Here is a 20,786-nt window from a genome sequence, read left to right on the forward strand (position 1 = left end):
CTTCCAGGGACCTGCTTGCCAGGCAGCCTTTTCCAACGCTCGGCTGGTTCTTTCTGGGTCTAAGTGTGATGCTCAACATGTCACTGTTCGCCTACTTTACTTTCTGGTCGGGTGTAGCCATCTCAAGGCAGTGAAAATCTGCGATGTGCTCGTCTCGTACCCACTTTTTTGGCGTGTGCAACTGGCCATGACATTTTGAAGACGTTTTTGTACATATGACAAGAGATCTGCACATACCGACATGGGAGAGGTGCTGTGCATGCTAATAATCTACAACCGGTGTTTGGTGGGTGCTCTGAAGGCACTTTTTTTACGAGACCAGCACTGCTTCAAGTGGTCAAGTTTTTCTTGCTTTTATTGACGTGCATACCACTTTGAGTGCTGCGAGTGTCCGTGTTCAGCACTAGCCCCCATAGTCATAGACAGGCCTCATCTCAATGCGCTTCCATGCCTTTTCTAAACGTAGAACAGTGTCATCCTTTGACTGAAATAGACATGGCCCTTCAATAATTCCCTTTGGCAATTCTCGTTTGAAAAGCTGCTTGAGAAATGCTCTTCTACACCGGTGCCTGTGGGTAAACGGTGGCAGCATTTGGTTACAAGATTTTGAATCAGAATCGCCAAGGAGTGCTTTAATGCACGATGACTACTTCAGGCGAGTAACAAAGCAGCGCTCCACTTTCCGAAGTCAAGGTGAGTGTCTATTGAACGAGCGCTTAGGATTACAGTGTAGTCAGTCTTTTTTCAAACTTGAATGCTTAGACTTGTTTTGTATGGTTCAACTTACATTTACATATCATACAAATTTTTATAGTACAGGCGTACAGTACTCTACGGCTCACAGAATATTCTTCCTTTGGGTGTGTTACACATGTTGCTTTGTATATATTGTTGTGGCTGCAGGGTGTACTTGAGCCATAGTTTTCACGTCTTATTCTGTCCTGATTGCAATGCACTGTTATATTATCCTTTACTCATATTAGAAATTGTAATGTAATTGAATGTGTATTCTCTTGGCTGTTTTAATTTGGCAGTCATTCACATCTGGTAGACATAGTCTAGTATTGTTGACTTTGCCAGACACTTGTTGTGATGGATACAATTGAAATCAAGAGCGAAATGACAGATGTGTTGTACTGCAAGTTATATTTTGTGCACTTTAATGAAATTTATTTGTAACTATTAGTATGAGGAAAATTAACTAGGGTATGATTTTTTCTGCTACGCATTTACACAGAAATATCAGTAAAATGATGGCATAGCAGATGTATAGATTTGTATTTGATAGCTTTACATAGTATAAGTGCATTTCATGTCTTCACTGCCACTCTGACATTGGGTCCAGTTTAAGTGACCTAGCTGTTTAACTGCCACTAATTGAATGCACATACCTGAGTGGTTTGTCATGGCTTCTTTATTCACGTATGTTGGCAACTCTGCTTGGAATTCACATCGGTCTTAATAACCGTGTGTCAGTATATATGCTATAAAGATATATGATATAAATCATGCTCCAGAATGGTTGTTCAAACACCTTACAATTTCTAAGACATAGCGTAAAAGTGATGCTGCAAGTGTAACCATGTTTTTGTTTCATGCACTTTTATATTTCATTTACGTTACAAAGAACTGCCAATGCATTTTGACTTTTTTGCTTTTGTATGTTTTCTCACATATGTGCGCTTTTTAAGGCATAATTCAACTTAAGCTGGACTGTTTGCGTAGGATGGAATTTGTCATTTTTTCACGGCTCCAGTGTGAAGTATTTTTCAGTGCGCTTCGTAATGTCTGTGGCCATGTTAAGCCAAAGCTGCGGGTTCTAAATGCCCGTCTGTTCACTTTGGATTCAAGGACAACCTGGTTCTTTTCATCTTGTATATTGTGCAACCATGCAACATTTGGCAAGCTCATTACGTCGTGTGAGACAAGTTGTGTGCAGTGTGCCAAGAGCTTTACAGGGATTAGGATGTTCCAGTGTGAAAAAAAGAAAATGTGCAGTTTGTGAATTTTAACTTACGGTATTGTCTATTTAAATAGTAATGTAGAGCCTTGGCTGTGGCTTGGTACAGGGTGCTATGTATTTGTTTGTATGTGAAAGCCTATTTGTGTACATATAGTTAACCTTGCCACGTCAAGGTTATGTTTGCGTGCTGTGACGGCTGTGATGGAACTGCGGAAACTAGTCTGTTGTGCAGCACCGTATTCTGTCGGCAAGATTTCAGGGCCGTTGTCTTAATTACATATTGCTCCACCGAGACCATTTTTACAGACACATAATGTAACAAGCCATGTGTGAAGCTGCTGTCTTCAGTGAGACACATTGTTCAAGCGAAACTGAAGAAAACTGCAACATGCATGTGAATTAATTTTTTTTATTATTGTTTTCAATAAATATGTCTGTCGTCAAACTGATCCAGCAATTGAAGATTCTTTCAAGCACGTGTGTCAAGTTTCGGGTGTGCTGTCAGGTTTAGGAAAAAGAATACAATTCACATTATTGTCAATTAGTGGCTCTATAACAGGTTTAAAAGTAATGTTATAAAGTAAAGTAAAAGTAATAAAAGTAAAAGCAGGTTTAAGGCTTAATATCTAGGATAAAAAGCTTGCCTTTTGTCTTGACAGTCACAAGTTATTCACAGACTGCTGTGCTTTCATGAGTATAAGGGGAGCTTTTTGGGCAGAATGGTGCACGTTTTGCACTTTTCAAAATTGTGTTATGAATACCGCGCAGTTTTTTTTTTTCTTTATTTTTATTTTTCCCCTACTGCGCTGGACTCCACTGCTAAGCATTTGCACACCAAAGCTCCAATGATCTGTAAGCAGATTTTCCGCCCATTAAAAGAGAGAAAGGGTGCTTAGAAAGGCAGGGAGGTTAACCAGAGGTAATTCCAGTTGGCTACCTTACTTGGGGGGAAGGGTAGGGGATGAAATAGAGGGAGAGAAGAGCACAAAGTAACAGCATGCACTATACAGCAGTAGCATGTGGTGCTCTTAAAGTCTATTGTGAAGACCCGCAATATCAGGAACCTGAGTAGCGTGAATAAAGCCTACTGTGAGGTTTGATGGTGTGGCGTGATGCAATGGTGGCAGCACGCAAAGCATGTTTTATTATGTACCCAATTCTTCAAACATTTGCTAGTCACTAGATTCTTAGTAAGCAAACATGCCTTGAAGACTGGCTGACTTGACTCCCCTAAGTGGAGCCAACCGTAAGCTCCTTTTCATTAAAGACGTATTCAAAAAGCTTAATTGCGGAAAGTTAGTGGGACGTATGCCTTGCCATTGATTACTTTGTATTGGGTGTTACCAGCTGGAAAGTCTTGACAATTTAAGAGGAAACCTTACCTCAGTTGTCGCTACCGATATGCATATATAGGAAGAAAAAATGTCTTTCTCGGCATGAGGTTTTCGTTACTTTTGAAAGAAAAACTTAATATCCATGACTCTGACATCATCTACTTAGACATCTAAATCTGCTTTGGTGGAGATATACAGATTCGATTTACAGAAACTTCCTGACTTTTGTCTGTCTTTCTAAAACCTAGGAGACCTTAAATCAACATTCTACTTCCTACAGCTGGAGAAATTCCACTTTCTTTCTTAAATGCAACCAGTCTTACTCAAACTGGTTCAGTGGTTTTCTAGCTAGAGCACTTCTGCATTTCACATGTATACGAATCAGGAAATTGGCGTTGGTCCCGAGCTAAGGCCTCCTCTTAAAGCACACACGAGCTGTTATAAATGCAAAAGTAAAATTAACACACAAACACGTCTGAAAGCCGAGCCTGTTTAGTCACAGGCAGGTATCTAGCTATTCAAGGGAAAGTTATACGTCTGCGTACAACACAATGAGGTCCGCTAATTGCAGCTGTGCATTTTAATTGTAACGTACCTGCAGCATGATCAATTGCACTTCCACGCAGACTGTGGCAGCGACTGCAACCAGTGTGCCTTCTGCCTTGCGTACAAGAGCCACAGGAAACCGAGCACGATGCAGAGTACCATCTCAATGTTGTAGCCATCTAACATAGTCTCGCAGGTGCCCCTTTGACTGCTACATGCCTGAAGGTAACGTGGACAGTGTTAGTGCCTGACAGTCAATTCAGCAGCTGCAGTGATGAAAAAATCTTGTACATACTGGAGAGTTTGACCTCTATACAATGAAGTCACTAAAAACTACACTTTACTTCTTGATATTGAAATTTCGTTGTATGGAAATTCGACCTTTCATGTGACTAAGTACATCCTCAAGGTGTTTTTATTACAGAGAAGGGCCCGTAAAATTTTCCAAATTATTGGGAAATCGGTGCAAATAAATTTCAACAAGAAAAACAACTTAATTTAATTGAACTTGCCGTGTAGGCGATATCTTCACATTGGCAGTACAAGCAGAGCCTGCAAAGCTTTTGCTTTCATGCCAAAAATACAGTTTCATGCAGTGTCAGCGATATCTTCACCTTGACGGTACAAGCAAAGCCTTCGCATTCACACCATAGATACAGTTTCGTGCCGTGTTGGCTGTATCTTCACATTGGCGGTACAGGCGAAGCCTGCAAATCTTTAGTGTCCACACAGCCACCACTGCAGAGTGTCGCCCGCAGTTGGGCGGGGATATCAGAGGAATGCTTGCGTATCAGTGGACTTTATCAATGGTGAGAGGGTCTTGAGCTCAGTATTATACCACCACTCATGTTTATCGCTGCTATTGCCACAAAAGGCAGGGAGAATCAGCCATAACAGGGACACCAAGTCGGACACTGACGCGGCATAGAATGCTTCAATATAGATGCACGACACGCTGCGTTGACACCATACTCGCCAATTATGACCTCCAAAACCAGGCGGTGCGCGATGTGCACTTTTGTTGGCCATGACCAGCTGAATTCGCTGCTGCTGGCAAAGACACTGCTCTGTTTTGGTGGCTGCTCTGTCGTGTGGCACGCAGTTCAAAAGGTGCATTCAAAAGCAACCGCATAGTAATCAACCATTTGACCATCTTCATCCACAGCAGTTTTCATTTATTGCCTCGGTATTCATTCACAGCGGCGGTGAAACTTGGTTATATTGAAATCTTATATAAACATACTTTGTTATGTTGAGGTTCAAAATACATTGTGTTGTATTGACAAAAAGTTATAAAAAGTTAATATTTGCTTGTATCAAGAATTTCATTATGCTGAAGTTCGTTATATCGAGGATAAGCTGCATGCCTTTTCTATAACACCAACAACCCTGTGCACACTCAAGGAAAAATGTTTCCACCACCATCGCTTAGGATAGATGTGTGTGTGAGCACAGGACACACCTAGAAACTGTTTGCAGGCCGCCCGCATTCGACTATAGGTCTCATTAAGTTTAAATGAATGAATGTGTGTTGTTTAGTGGCGCAAGGGCTAGTTATGGCCTAATAGTGTCATGTCAGTGTTTGTGAGTTCACAGTGGAACGATGAATTCCGAGAAGTAGATGAGACGTGGCTGTAGAGGGGCCTAAAATTAGTCGCTGCAAAATGCATAAAATCTAAATGTAATAAGATTATGGCACTGACTACTGAGGTTTATTATGAAAATGAAGAATGCATTGCGAAAGAATGATACAGTATACAAGATATGTCAGATGCAAGAATTGGTGAGTAGCACTACTGCCTAAACAAAGCCCTTGAAACACAAGGGCCTGGAGGCATGTACTATACAAAACTACTAACACGGCAGCATCCTCTGGAGAGGGGACGTGCTATGAATTTATTGGGCTTATGACAAGTAGGACAACATTGTTCAAGAAAACGAGGACTGCTTTGGTGTTAAACGGTTCTTTACCAAGAAACATAGCCGGACGAAGAGGAACACAATAGCAGTATGCGAGAGGAAAATGTTTCTTCTCTCTCTTTTGGCTCCCTGACACTCCAGGAAGACGTGGGGGACGGTCAGCCTCTCACCACATCTACCACAGGTTGGAGGCTCGTTACCAGTCAATAGAAAATTGTAAGTACCATATGTGTGTCCTATTCTGAGACGACACAATAGGATATCTGTTCTTCATGTTTTCATACTGGAGGGCCAGAAACCTAACTTCAGCTTAATCATATGAAGCTTATTGTTCATTTCAGCATCTCACAAGCGTTGCCAGTGGCTTTGCAGTTTGTTTCGTATGAAAGGCATCGGATCTGCGGCAGGGCAACAGCAGAATGATTAATACCTTGCGAAGCTTTTGATTTGGTGATTTCGTCGTCAAGCACATTACCCTCGATTCCTCTATAGCCAGGAACCCAGCATATTATAACATGTCTATGGGATAAACAAATGTTGCACAGAAGTGAGTAAAGCTTAATAAAAACAGGATTTTTATGCTGTTGTAAAGACATTAACGCTTCTACAAGACTTAACGAGTGTGAATATTATTGCTTTCTCTAGTTTGAATTTGTTTGTATGTTTTACTGCAGACAGTACTGCATACGCTTCTACAGTGAAGGTACTTGTTAGAGGGTTCAATACATCAGATTCAGAAAAAGAGGGACCAACAGCCACGTAGGATACGCCAGCATGTGACTTTGACACGTCTGTGTAGAATTCAGAAGAGTGCTTCGATTGAAGCTCACGGAAATGCATTGCCATTCTGAGCTCAGGAGTGCACTTTGTGATTAATTTCACCGTGGTGTTTCAAAATACATGGAGCATTAGATGCATAACATGGCCTCAGCAAACAGAAACAATGTTCCCCACAATTTTCTGGTTGGGAGACCTCTGGAAACTCCATGCCTGTGCCGTAAATGTGCTGCTGACTGCAAGAAAGTCAAAACAGTAATGGAGAGGCACCTCAACAAGAGCTACAACTACTTTGTAGAGTCTCGTGTCTTTCTTTTCGTCAGAGCAAACTGGACAGAAAACAGATAAACACACCAAGAAGCGCAGCATGCTGTGATATCTTGTATATGCGATGGTGCAGCAATCCTGCACAGTCATATAATGCAACTGATTTGTGGCCTCACAAGCACCAGAATATTATTGCCATATTATAGCTACAGCTTGTCGCAGCTACTGTTGCCCTACTAGTCGTTCTCAGCTCAACAACTACGAGTGCTTTTGCCTATACGACTTTAGGCAAGTGATGCAGCACTCTACGGTGATGCTGCAATTTGTGACTGGGCAAAAGGGTTAATTAGCTGTTTGTGAGCTACACACATGCGTTTAAATTACTGATTTACTGTTGAAACAAAACTGCTGCAGTTAACTGTTACAGTTCATATGAAGTTCCGGTAGACAGTCTGCACGACCACACAGTGACCAAGTTCGCAGGTAATGTCGGTGCTTTGAACGCGATATTGAATGTTGCTTGCCTATATTATGTACACTTGGCCACAAAATTTTATGGAACACGAAACCTGAGAAAGAGCTGAATGTCAGCGCAGACTCGCAATGCAGCTTAGTACTGTGTTCGGATTTACAGCCTGTACTAGTATATGTGAACAACATTGTGATGTTCGGTTTTACTGACTACTGTTACAGGCTGCTCGGAAATTGAATGTTTTCTGTGATCCCGTGGTACGTAAAGTTGTGTGGCTGAGTATACCTTACCGCTGGAACTGTTCATATACCTATAGTTCTTGTGTATAGGCCAGCAGCAGTAGATCGGCATGTAGAATTTCACTAAAGAGACTCTGGATAAACAGCAAAAAACTTAAAAGCGCATGGTGGACCAGGCAACTAATGGTCCGAGCCTGCCTGAGCGCACCCCTCACAATGGCAGCCAAAAATCAGCATCGTAGCACAGGGTTGTCAGTTTTGTGCAGGGCCCTATCGTTGAACATTTTGCGTGCTTCTGCCGCTGAAAAAACTGGAGCTAATTTCCTATTTGTAAACATAATGCTGGTCTGCAATTGGGATGCTGGGTTTGTCCGGGTACTCTATAAGGTATTGTCATCTGATCTTTACTGTTAGAACTAGTCACATCCCATTTGAACTCAACTAACATTGCATTCATATTCAAATAGGTGCACCTCCTGATGTGCCATTTATCAGCACAACTACAGCCATATTTGTAGATGATATAGTGCACAATTTATGTATGGATGCCATTTACCATTAGAGATGAATGGCCACGTATGATGCAATCCATTTATGACAATGAGTACCACTTGTAACAGTATTCACAAAACCCCAAATACTGACCATTGCTGTTGCATCTAGTTGTAACCACACTAATTTTACACAGCTTGAGAATACCGTGTATAGTGGAGAATGCCGAAATTTGTGGGTATGAGAAAAAAGCCATTTGTGGTGTGGGTGAAGAAAAACCACACACATGCTGGTGCTTGGCGTCCACAAATTATAGTTTAGTCTAGCCCGCTCAATCAGGCAGAAGCCTGGTTCCACCAATTCCGCTGTTCGCACATGGTCAGCATGCTGTGGTTGTGCCTCATAATCAAAAAGTGATTTTGGCACGTTAAACCCCATAACTTTTAGCATGCTGGGCATGTGGTCGTCTTTTGTGGCCGGACCATTGTGGCACATAGTAGTGTGCTACAGTGGTATTGTTTTGCGTCGACTGCAGTGTAAGTAGCTGCCACAGAAGTGAAAGTATGTGAACTCACATCATGGTCTTCCTTGGATGAACAGCGTAGCCATCCCTTAGTGGCACCAACACATTGCGTGAAAGTGAGACTGTCCACCATCCACAGTGAGAGGGTTGCAGGCCAATTGGAGCCCAGGTTGGCGATGGTGTTGAGGAGAGTCATGTAAGTTCCCCCAATGGCAGGGTCGCTCACCCTTGCATGGAATGCCACCATGGACACGGAACAGCTGTATACAGTCACCTGCACAGCCAAGATCAGGCATATGCGCATTTATTTAAGCACAGTCAGAAAACGGAAGTCAGATGTAGCTTTATGCCAATTCGTGCTGTGCCAGTAATAAAAGACATCTAAAAGGAGTACTGACAGAATGTTTTTCTCTCGTTTTTTTTTAAATCTTTATTGGATAGCTGTTGATCCAGCAATTATGTTGTGGAGCCTCAATTGCTCGAGAGCCTAACAAATAATTAGTTGAACAAAGACAGAAAGTGCCTTGTCCTGTCTTTGTTCCTTCCTTGTGTGCCGTCACTACTGGCGCTTCATCTATTGAAAAAATTTAAAAAATTTGTTACTTTATCTTTCGATGTGTGCCAAGTGTAGCACAGCGTCAGACTTGAAAAATAAGACTGATCATATCACCGAAACCTTATGCGGTGTTTTCGTGGTGCCAAACACCACTGACAAGTACTCGCACACCATGCTACCGAAAGCAGCCTCTATTCAGCACTTGGCAGGACAAGGGAAGAGAATGAGTCTTCTGTGTTTTCAAGAGAAGTGCTTAATTGGCAGCCATTGGCAACACATTCACTGTGTGGCCTTGAACTACAGCACCAGACTGACTGGCATGCTCTTGTTCTTTGCAATACCATGTGTCCGCCACTTCCACTTTTGGTGATGTGAATAGTCTCTTTTTTTTTTCGCATCCAAAGCTGCTGTGCATGTGGCACACGTTTCTAAATAGTCGCATAACAGGCGTTGTAATTAGTTAACTGTACGTAGTGCTTTTGAGGAATTGAGGCTTCGCACTGTGATTATGGAGCTGACAGCTACCTAAAAATTTTTAAAAAAATGTGTTTGCTTTCCTTGGATGCTGCAGCTGTAGCTGAATCTTCAGTGATATTATATGTATTGCCGATGTGTAAATGTCCACCAGTTGGAAAATAAAACATTGCGACGTCCTGTGCAATGCACACGAGCTTTAGCTGAGCATTTGTTTCTTATGAATTGCTTTTGTGCACGTTTTCCGCTATTGATTTCTTTGTGCTGAGTCTTCGGCATCGGAATACCTTATGTGGAGCCATGACAACAACCCTGATGGTGGGGTATGAATTGGTTGTAAGTAAGCTGTCATGTTTTACGAATTTTCATTTACCTTCTTTCAGTTACCTTGTTCAAAAAAATGTATCCGGAATTGCTTTAAGGCTGCATGAAATGATAGTTCATTATGCAGGTATGCCTGCATGCAGCTGTAGAGGTTTGCTGCACCATGCTTGTACTGTGCTACTGGTATTTTGTGGCCATACCATTGTGTGGAGTTTGTGGGGTTTCGGGCTCTTGGGGTGGTCGCCTGGCATGCACGGTATTGGAGCGTGCGCGCCGTGAGCGTAGCGAGGAGACCACAAGTTTTATGGATCTCGGCTTCCGATAAAACACCCACAAGAAAGCACATATATAGAGGGAGCAAAGCATAACTTGCAGTAACATTAGCGCTTAGGTGCTGGTCGTAAATGAAGTAAATTACAAGCAGTCTCCATAATGACATCTGGCCATTTGAATCTGTGTGCACACAAACGTTACCTGGTGCACTGCGTAGACAACCACAATGACTGTGTAGTAGTAAATGGGGAAGGTTCCATCTGTATTTTTGACATGATATGTCCAGTGGAGGAGAACCATGAACATCAGTCCAAGGAGCAACCTGCAAAAGCCACAGGCCGTACGACAGGAATGAATAATGCATAAAAGCAACCATATCTGCTCGAGCATTATCCTTGAATGCAACCAATAAAGCTTTTCACAAAGCTTGCGCAATATGGGTTGAACTATAGACTTTGTGGGGTTTCTGGCTCTCGCGGAGTTTTTCGGGCTCTCGCGGTGGTTGTGTGGAGCCACTGCGTTGTGTTGCCGGGGGCTCCGTGTCCCTCTCCTCCTTGTCTGGACACCCCGTCCAGACAAGGAGGAGAGGGCAGCGGGTCATAAAACACTGTCGCTCTGCTGTCATCCCGCCCACGGGAAGGTCAACAGGCTTTCCCCATTGGCCGACATTTTGGCGGGATTCTGGCCCTGCTTGCGTGCACTCCGGGTGAGCGCGCGCAAGACGGGACCCGAAGAGACCACATCGGGGCGTCTGAAGGTGCGTACGTGTTCCTCTCTGCCGGCGGCGGCCCTCTTTGTCCGCCGCCAGCCAATGGTTACTTCGGCTCGTCGGGGTCCGGGCCTCGGCGGCACGCGCACTCTTCCGTCGTCTCGATGTCCTGAGGTAGCGCCTTTCCGATCGTGCCCCCGTCTGTTCATCTGTCGTTTCTTTCTATTTCCCTTTTCTCTGCTATGGGGCGCGCAATGGCAGGCGCTGACCGAAGGATAGGCAGCCTCTTTTACTGCTGGGGTTCTTTGTTCTCTCTCTGTCGCGGTGTGCCGTTAGCAGCCACCGGCGACCATTTGGCCATGTTTTGTGTATTAATTAGCTTCAGATTCGGACGTGATGCTAAAACATGTGTTTGTATTGAGTCCCAGTTTAATAAATGTTCTTTGTGACTTCTAGAAAGATTTGCCTAGGGTCTCCCTTGCTGCGCGCGCGGTCTCGCCTTCCCCTAAGCTGGGGCCGGCGGGGCGCGTACGCGCGCAGCTGCGCGTCTGCACGCGGAGCGGACCGGAGCAGGCGCGGACGCGGTGCCCTGCACGCATGGCGGCTCGAAGTGCTCGAACCCGCTGTGCTCGTCCGGCGCGCGCGAAATCGGAGCGTGCGCGCCGTGAGCGTCGCGAGGAGACCACAACTTTCATTTTTGGAATAATGCGAAACGTAGTGCCAAATTAAAGGGGCTCAAAACATTTTTCTGAACATGGTAAAGAAATGCCACCGATATGTAGACGAGGCTCCTATGAACGTGTGAGCCAAATATTGTTGCATTGCATGCAGCGGGGAACTTGCAATCTCGTGTCAGAAATGTGAAAAATCACTTGCTCACTCCTTCACAATATCCTCGTGCAGCTACATCGCAAGCAGCCAAGTCCACCAACAGTTATTGGCTGATTTTGCTATTGTGACAACATTCTCGGTAATGCTATAATTGCTAATCTTTAGTTACATAAATGAAAAATACATGTCTGATCTCAAGACGACAAAAGGAAATGTATTTCAGCTTTGCACCTCGTCTACTCACGACAGTTGCGCGTAGCTTTGTCTCAGAGCATTCTCAGAGCATGGCCTCTGAGAATGCACTGGCGTGCTGCGAAGCATAGACACCACGGCTGTCACGGAATGCCCGCAACAAGCCCTCTCGTCGGTGAGACGATCAGACAACCACGTGCGCTGATTGGTCTTTCTAAGTAACCTAGCTCCAGGTGCCGGGCACCCATCTTGCGTCGAGAGAGCACCACACATGCCTAAACCAAAACTAGCTTTGTAAAAAAAAAGAGAGAGAGAGAGAGAGAAAAAAGTTTTTTTGGGCGAGGCCTTGCCCTCTTGCCATTCCCTCTGTGTAGCTTCCAGCGTGCTAATGGAGACCAAAGGAGAGAGAAAGCCATGCGTCAGTGTAATAGCTACCTCTAACTTTGCTTGAAGGATTCAACAAATTTTTGTGGAGGGAGATTCATGCAGCAAAGTCCTTTAATAATGAGACTATTCTACAATTAGTTAGAAAAGTGTTTTACCGTGTAGTTTTTCTTTAACTAGCCATCCTTAATTGATGACTGAATTGACTTTTTTTTTTGTCCCTTGTGTATGTGTGTTGTATATATTTATTTTTCATTTCATTTAGTATTTTGTTCCTTAGTTTGTTTCTAACAAAATAAGCTGCTTAGGATGAGAAATGCAAGGAAGAATTGCCATTAAATTTTGTCCCTTACTACTCGGTTAAGTAGAATCTCACAGCAGTACCAGTGACAGAGTCCGGCACCAATTTTCGGCACCAATTTTACAAAGGCAACATTTTGAATTTCTTCTTATTAATAAAAAGTTACGAGCCTGTGCACCACAGGCATACCAGGCTTGGTGCTTCTATATCTGTGAAAAGAATTAAGCTTCGTTCTTGGTGTATCAACCTCTTTTGTGAAAAAAAGCAAGTGAGAAAAGCTGACCACTGCATTGCTGCAGGTCTCTCTATGCTCTCTTCCATACCTGTAAGGGTAGGCCTTGAAAAAGACATTTAGAGGTCTGTGACCACCCGTATGCTTGCTTATCATGAACGGCAGCATAATCTGCACGGGCACCATGGGGATTGCCAGCAGGGCCAAATTTTCCCGGCGCAAGCCAGCCTGTAGGAGCTTCAGCCCCGTCATATTGTCAGCTGCAGCAAAGCCCACCTGCACAGCCATGGTACATCCCGCCTGAGTTTCATGACCATTGGCATTGAGCAAAGGAAGGTTGCCACTTTGCTGGACGCACAAGGTGAAAAACACAAAATTTTAGCCCAAGCCCCAAGTGAACTTCTTGTGGACGTCGGCTGGCTGGTAAGGGTTCCCCAACACCATGATATAAATGTAGCCTGGAACTTGTCGAGCTTTCCCACGTGGCTCTCATATTAAGTGCTCTTTACTAATCCCTAAACCTCAAACAACTTCAGTTCTGCTATGTCACGTTCTAAACACAATAGTGTAGCTACAAATGGCACAGACTGCTTTAGCAAGTTCTCATTGCCTTATCATTGCTCCTACTACTCTTGCCAGGCACAAAGCTCTCATATGTACCCACAGAAGTCAGTGCATGCACAGTTAACACTTGTGCAAGGGAGTGAAAGACAGAAATGGTAAGGCAGTAACACTAAGACAGTGAGCATAAAGCCTGGCTAGTTGGTGTTTATTTAACATAGAAAACAGTACAGACAATGGAACAAGTGATATAGTCGAGTCTCGCTACAACGGACCCTGATAATCTGACAAGAAAATGTCCGTAATATGCGAAATGCCTGAATTCCGAAACTTTGGTCACAATGTCTGACAACATTATTGCAAAGAGCGAGGGCAAATGTCCAAAATAAAGAACAAAGAAAGGTTTCAGTTTCGCCCAGAAGGGGAAGCATTGATTGCGATAGCAAGATAAGCGTAGCAGCAGCAGCGAGTGAATTGACCTTCGTGCTGTCTCTCGCTTCAACGCAAACTAAACATTGAAAGCGCAGTGCATACGAAGCTACCAGCACTGGGCGCACTTTGTCCACATCACAGATCACTTGGAAGATGAGACCTGCACGAATGCACACTTTGCCCATATCGCAGGTCGCTTTCAACATACAACGGCCGCTCCCAGAGTAACCCCCCTCGGGCCTCGTGCGCAACCGATATTGAGCCGCGATCCTCGCAAGTCGGCTGTCAGCCTGTGTCAATACGGCAAATGTATGTTTATATGCCCAATTTCGAAAAAAAAATTGCCGCTAATTTTGTCCGCTGTAGCCTATAGTCCGTTGTAGCACGGTCCATTAAAAGCGAACTTTGTTGCATTAATAAAATAGGTAGAACACACTAAAGTTGAACTATAGTCCATTATATCCGAAAGTCTGTTGTACGCGGGTCCGTTGTAACAAGCGTAGACTGTATTGCATTGTTCTTGTGTGCCTCTAAGCTAGCACATTCTGTGTTTGCTATATACATTATTGCACGCCTCCAAATAAAGATCATTTGATAGCACCGTGTCCTTCTTGTATCTCTTGTTCTATTGTCTGTACTGTTCGCTATGCCGAATGCAATGATAAAACGTCCTAAAGATGCAATGCAATCCAATGCATGAAGTGATCAGCAACGATACAGCAAGCGATGTCTAAGGCTGGAGCCACCCTTTCAACAAGGAGACTTGTCTTGCCCTGACGAAGACATGTTCCCTTGTTGAAACGTTGGCTGCAGACTGAAGCTTACCATGTTTGGCCACTGTTGATCACTTAATGACTTCGTCTTTCTGTGAACCTGTTACCTTGCTTTGGTTTTAATCAAGGCCTCAAGTGAGACTGAGACCCCTCATCTGGGTGTTCTACTTTTAATGCAAATAGCATTCTTAGGATACTTCACACTTTCCACAACCTATCTATGTCCGTCTCTAATCGTGTACTCCAATCGACATCAACTTCGGTCACTGGGTAGTCCGTGGTCTAATAGGTGGAGCATTGGGCTGCTTTGCTGGGGGAATTGGGATCGAAACCAATTGTCAGGCCAACTTGGGTCATGGGGCATGCAACACTGAGCGCGTGCCTCTTTCAATTAACCTCTTTGACGGCAGCTTGGGTCACTGGGTGTGTCCCATTGAGTATGTGCCGCTCTCCATTGACAAAAAGAAATCCATTAAATTTTAGGGGTACTGGGCAGAATCAAACCGGCATCATATGTATTCATACAATCTTGTCTGAATATATATATATATATTCACATGCGCGCGGCATGCGGACCTTGTGGTGGTGCCACTAGATGACATAGCGTGTCCAGGGGGAAGTGCGAGAAAGGAGCCCGTCTCCCTGCATGCCTCCTACACGACGGGTTTCGGCAGTGGCAATACAGTGTGTCACTACATTGCTTCAATGCTAATCGCATTAACGCCGACATTCGTCGTGAGATGGGTTCTGCAGGAATTTTTTAGTACACATCATACCTTGGTGTGAGATACTAATAAATATGCACGCTACCTTATGTAAGACAAAGGCCATTCACCTTGCACGTTAACAGAAAAATGCACTGTGTGCGGACACTGGGGAGCTGAAAGATGCGCAGCGCCATCTTGTATGTCTGAGCGATACCCAGATCAGGGTGGCCATCCTCATCTGTGGTAGATGCATCTTGTTCGTGTTTCAGCAGGGCCACCAGAGTGGTTGTCACCATGAACAGGATGCCCCAAAAATACAGGAATCCTGCGGACACAACACGATTAGTGAGTTGCAATGCAGTCCTGGATTCATAATTTGTCTTGTGTTTTTGCTGCAGCTGCACAAAGTTTTGCGCAAACCTAACACACCTTTGTGATATCTAAGTGGTAACTCAATTTGATGCTTACAGTATTTTTAGGAATTGTACCTATCATTTCTGAGCCACAAAGTGCTTGTTGCTTTATTTACAAGATGACAATACTGCGGCTTTCAGAAATGTTGAGACAGTGTCCTTGGCCTCTTTATTATCACGCATGTTTAGGAAAACACATTGTGTTGATTAGACAATAAAGTATCATCACTAAGGAGGGTTAAGATTGCATACAATAGAACACAGCGAACTATTTGCAAATGCCTGATTTCAGATATCCAATACATTATGTCACTATGTTAAGAAACAAAATAAAATGCTTTTTGTTGTGCACACAGGGTGATTGACACCACAGTTTCATGTCTGAACACTTGGCAGAATATTTTCTGCCATTCACCAACAGTAGCAATATTCGAATTAAACATATGTTAGCTATGCAGAGTTTCCAGTAAATAATGAGCAAAGCTTAATTTATTAGTCGAATAAAAGGTTTTCACAATTCCAGTAGACAAAAATTGTACTGAAAATTCCGCGCAATAGCAAACACAAAATTCATTATTGTGTATCTCAAACTGCTAAAGCTCTCATTTCATAATTGCAATGCTGCTTTAGAACTCCGTGCGTTATAACATAAAGGCCATTTGGAATATTTGTGACGAATCATTGTGTCTTGCTTTTGTTCTGCACTGATCAAGTGTTTACATTTGTTTATTGACTGTTTTTCATTGCTGATGCCCAAACACCGCTAATTACGTGGGGCTGCGGACTCGTCAAGCCGCCTAGTGGCAGCTTTTTTTTCGTTGTCCTCCATCTGTAATGTACATGGTGGAAAATAAAGATTTGATTTGATTTATTGTACAGCTTCGTAATGGCAGCATTCACTCATTCTCACCACCACAATCCTCAGTGCTACATAGTTATGTAGCACTGAGTTTGTAGCATGTAGTTTAACTCTGGTGAGCTATAGAAACATGGTTATGTTTCTATAGCTCACCAGAGTTAAACTTCCACTATGTTTACAGAAGCAGTAACTTTTGTGGGAGAACATTTGCCACGTGCTAAAATGGATCTTAATTGACAGCAAAGGTGTTGGTTCCTGCATTCAAGCCTCTTGAAATTATACTCTGAAAGTAATTATACTAGTTTGTACATGCCAGCAATGACACTTTCACCAAGGGATAATAGGGCCATATGGTTTATTTGTGCAAACAGGGGTGTTTATAAGTCAGCAGACTTCAGCAGTTGCTCTGGCTCTGTACTCATTTACTCATAGGTGGGCACACTCGCTCACAAGTGCAAGTGACTCGTACTATCTCCACATTGCCTTCTTTGGCGTGAAGTAGAGCGAGTGACGAAGGGTGTGGGTGGGTAATGGTATATTAACTAGGGATAATTTTGATGAATTTGAGTGGATGTATGAATGGGAGTGAGAGCTGGTTAACATGAGTACAAGCGAAAGTGAAGTGACGGTGGTTTTAAATAGACGGGAGTAGGAACGTAGATGACTGTCGGTGAATGTGAGTGGTCCTGAGTTTGTATGTGGGTGAGTGGCTGCGAGTGGAAGTGGACTCTAGTATGAGCGTTATTCGGTACTGGGTAGCTGGGAATGGAAGCAGCTATGAATGCGAGTGAATGTTAAGGAGTATTGAGCAGGAATGAGTAGGCATGAGTAGGAATGTGAGTGAGTGCCTATGAGTGTGAGTGCATGTAAAAGTGAGCCAGTACATAGCTTGTGAAAATATTGGTGAGTGAGTACAGGTGACTCTCCGCTTGTTACGCCGACCTATGCATTTACTGCAACAGTATCAGGCTTTAACAGGAAGCATTGCCACATTCTCAAGAACAGCTTTCCTTTGCAATGTGCACAAATGTCGTCCTTGCTCGCTACAGTATTGCCTGTTGTGCCCTCCAAGATGGAACAAACACCACTACTCAGAGTCCATATGGGGCACAAAGAAATGTACAATTCACCCTGTTCCAAAGCTGTGTGATCCCAAAGTGGCTAGTACAACCAGCTCCCAAATTCATATGGTGGCAGTGGTGCTAGCAGTTTTGCTTTGGTGAAGCTGAAGAATAGTTTATATTGATGACGACAGGATAAAAATAAATGGTCGTCATCGTGAGCCTAATGGAAAGGACAGACAGAAGAAGATAACAAGCACAGTAAATATAACAACCAAGTAGCAGGAGGATCCTCACCATCAAGGGTGACGATACCATCCTTATGAGGTACGGATCTCAGGTAGCGGTTGCAGAAGTCTGCAGACTCGAGAGCTAGTAAGACCACGTTGCCCAAGATGTATCCGGCAGTTTGCCCCACAGAATTGCATGTGGAGGCATAGCCTACGTGCCTCCTGTAATGGTGAAGGGACATGCCATTTGTACTGATACAGAGTACTGCGTATGTCAAACCTCTTTATAATGAAGTCACATTGGATATGAAAGTATCATCGTTATATCCCGCATTCCTTATAAGAATGCATGCAGAAATCGGCGGCAAAAGAAATTGCAGTCAGGTTTATGCAAAAGAAATGCATAAGTGAGATGCCTCCTAAGGGCCAGCAAATTGTCTCCTGCGGATTCTGACAACCAGTCGACCTGTTGCCGTGCTTATACGAGGCCTCGCAAACAAGAATGAATTACTACATGCGCTCTACACAGCCGCAAATACGCAACCGTGCAGTCGTTATTGTGTGGGATCAGCCTGATGGCTTGACGACTGGGGTCCTACCAACCCAAGCTGCTGGCCAAGACATGAATCCGTACTCCGCTACTGATCTCACTCTCGATCGCCTATAAGGTCCACGAGTGCGAACATATTGGGATATTGGTGTTGGAGCACACTACTGCGTGCCACAATGGTCTGGTCACAAAAAGATGACTACGATATGCCCAGCACGCTGACGGTGCGCGAGCAATAGACTCGGCGGAATCAGGCTTCCACCTGTTTGAGTGGCCTCAGCTAAAGTATAATTTGTGGACACCAGGCACCAGCGTCTGTCTGGTTTTTTATTCACCCACAAATTGGTGACTCTAATCTGGACTTCACATCATCACTCTCAGCTCCGGGCGCCTCAGCCACTTCGCTTGGCCTACTGCCTCAAGGAGCTCAAGACCTGCTGCCTTCGCGGTCCGCCTTCTTCCAGTCAGCCGTGGCCTCGGATTCTCCCGATCAAGTACTGCTGCCGTCAGTGCCACTACCGACCGCGATCCCAAGGTCTTTACTCAAGTTCCCGGAGTGCTAGTCGTCGGACTTGGAGCTTTGGTTCATTGCCATCGAACCCTTGCTCTATCGCCACTGCCTCAGTTCGCAGCTGACCATGTTCAACCATGTCGTAGCGCTTCCACCTACTACTGCTGCGATTATTCGCGATATTCTGCGCTAAGCTTTCTGCGATGCTTTGTCACCAGCCACTCTGCAGGCCGCAGTGCTTAGGCCACCAGGCCTAACCAGCGCCGCTTCGCTGGGAATCGGCAACCAAAGTTACTGCCTTGTGCCAGTCGACATGGCGGCAACTTTGCTCGTGTTCGTCATGTTTGCGACCTCGCATGCGCAATTCAAGCCCGAAACATCATGTGGTGTTCGAAATTTCGGTTATTAGTGTTACATATTGGTGCTAATCTCATAAAAATGTTTACGCCCTTTGGAGCTTATCTTGCCCCACAACAATAATCGTCATCTGTCTTGCTTGCATTTCCTTTCTTGAAAACTCTACGCTCACTGCTTTCCTGTTGTGAATGCAGTGTCACTATGATAACGCGCAAGCCGTTAAGGGCTTAGAAGACCGGGCCCGCAGCATTAAAGAAAGGAAATGAGGCAAGACAGATGACGATTGTTGTGGGACACGGTAAGACCCAAAGGGTGCAAACTTTCTTTTTTTGAAGTGCATGGTTAGGTGGTGGTGCCGCAGAAATCGCGCAGGTCCGATAATTAAGGCATCTGAAAAATCAGTCGGTGACTCTATTGGACATTTGCTACCATAATATGTATTTTAAAGCACGTGCTAACGAAAATTTGCTTCTTCGCTACAACCGATATCGTCCCGTATGGTGCACTCATGATTTTGTTATACCAGGAGAATACTCCGTCGAAATAAAGCATGACCAACGAAATTTTATATTTACATTGTTATATCCGATGATTCGTTAAATCCGTGTTCGTTATATCGAGTTTTGGCTGTATCTACAGTTAACCATCTGCATAACAAACCAGTATAACGAAATTCTCAATATAACGAAGTATTTAACTTTCTATATCTTGTCCGCAGAACACCATGTATTTCGAGCCTCAGCATAACGAAGTGTGTTTGTGCACAATTTACAAAATTTCACTGCCGCCGCGAGAGAATACCAAGGCAACAAATGGAAACTGCCGCGGGCGCAGATGGTCAAATGGTTGGTTTAGCATTGCGGCTGCTTGTGAACGCGCACATCTCAAATCGCGCGCCGAGCGGCCAAGAGCGACCGCCGAAGCGAGTAGCGCGTAGCAACAATAGCCTGTGGCCGTCATGTTCCGTATCAAGTCCAAGTGCGATAAGATACTATCGCGCCCCCTCGTACCTTATGGTGAGGTTAAGCCATAAAGGATGTGGCTTGACACGCGCTGTCTTCAAGCGCGAGCTTGGGGAGAGAGCGCAAGAGCGCTAGGCGCTGGAGGTGGGGGGGGAAGAGTGAGGGGCAGGTGAGCGCTCGCCTCCTCTCCTAGCCTGGCCGTAACTACATGTGACCGTCAGCCCGGCTAGGCGCGAATACGTGGCGGATGCACAACCAAGATGGCCGTGTCTTCATGAGCGCTGTCTTGTGCGTTTAGTGCTGGAGATAGCGTAAGCTCTAGTTTCGGATATGCGTTGAAGCGAGAGGCAGACGAAGCGTTCGTTCCTTCCTGCCGGCTCTCATGATAGCGTATACCCACTGCGGGCGACACTGTCAGCCGCGGCGGCGGAGTGGACGCGGAAGCTTAGCAGGCTTTGCCTTGTACCGCCGATGTGAAGATATACATGAAACCGAATATTTGGTTGCCGGCTCTCAAATTCAACAAAATGAACATGTTATCTCTCGTTGAAGTGTTCTTTT

The 20,786-nt window shown here is 44.4% G+C and overlaps 2 protein-coding genes across 5 annotated transcripts in view; one reads left to right on the forward strand and one right to left on the reverse strand.

The window, feature by feature from the left end:
* Nucleotides 1-2,412, forward strand: part of LOC126547490 (uncharacterized) — a 31,112-nt gene extending 28,700 nt beyond the window's left edge. The window contains exon 10 of the mRNA XM_050195480.3: nt 1-2,412. Within this exon, the coding sequence (XP_050051437.1) occupies nt 1-134 (134 nt within the window). The 3' untranslated portion in view covers nt 135-2,412.
* The window catches only part of LOC126547506 (acetyl-coenzyme A transporter 1-like), a 25,822-nt gene continuing 7,390 nt past the window's right edge, over nt 2,355-20,786 (reverse strand). For 3 of the 4 annotated variants that reach the window (XM_055063192.2, XM_050195481.3, XM_072287160.1), the window contains 7 exons: nt 17,913-18,067; nt 15,411-15,607; nt 12,901-13,085; nt 10,362-10,482; nt 8,586-8,807; nt 3,893-4,062; nt 2,355-2,461 (listed from right to left, as the gene is read on the reverse strand). In XM_055063192.2, the coding sequence (XP_054919167.1) occupies nt 3,904-4,062; nt 8,586-8,807; nt 10,362-10,482; nt 12,901-13,085; nt 15,411-15,607; nt 17,913-18,067 (1,039 nt within the window). In that variant the 3' untranslated portion in view covers nt 2,355-2,461; nt 3,893-3,903. The remainder of the gene's footprint in view (nt 2,462-3,892; nt 4,063-8,585; nt 8,808-10,361; nt 10,483-12,900; nt 13,086-15,410; nt 15,608-17,912; nt 18,068-20,786) is intronic. The other variant, XM_072287161.1, reaches the window with a different exon arrangement.

The sequence above is a fragment of the Dermacentor andersoni genome, chromosome 3, assembly GCF_023375885.2.
Source record: "Dermacentor andersoni chromosome 3, qqDerAnde1_hic_scaffold, whole genome shotgun sequence".
NCBI classification, from domain to species: Eukaryota; Metazoa; Arthropoda; class Arachnida; order Ixodida; family Ixodidae; genus Dermacentor; species Dermacentor andersoni.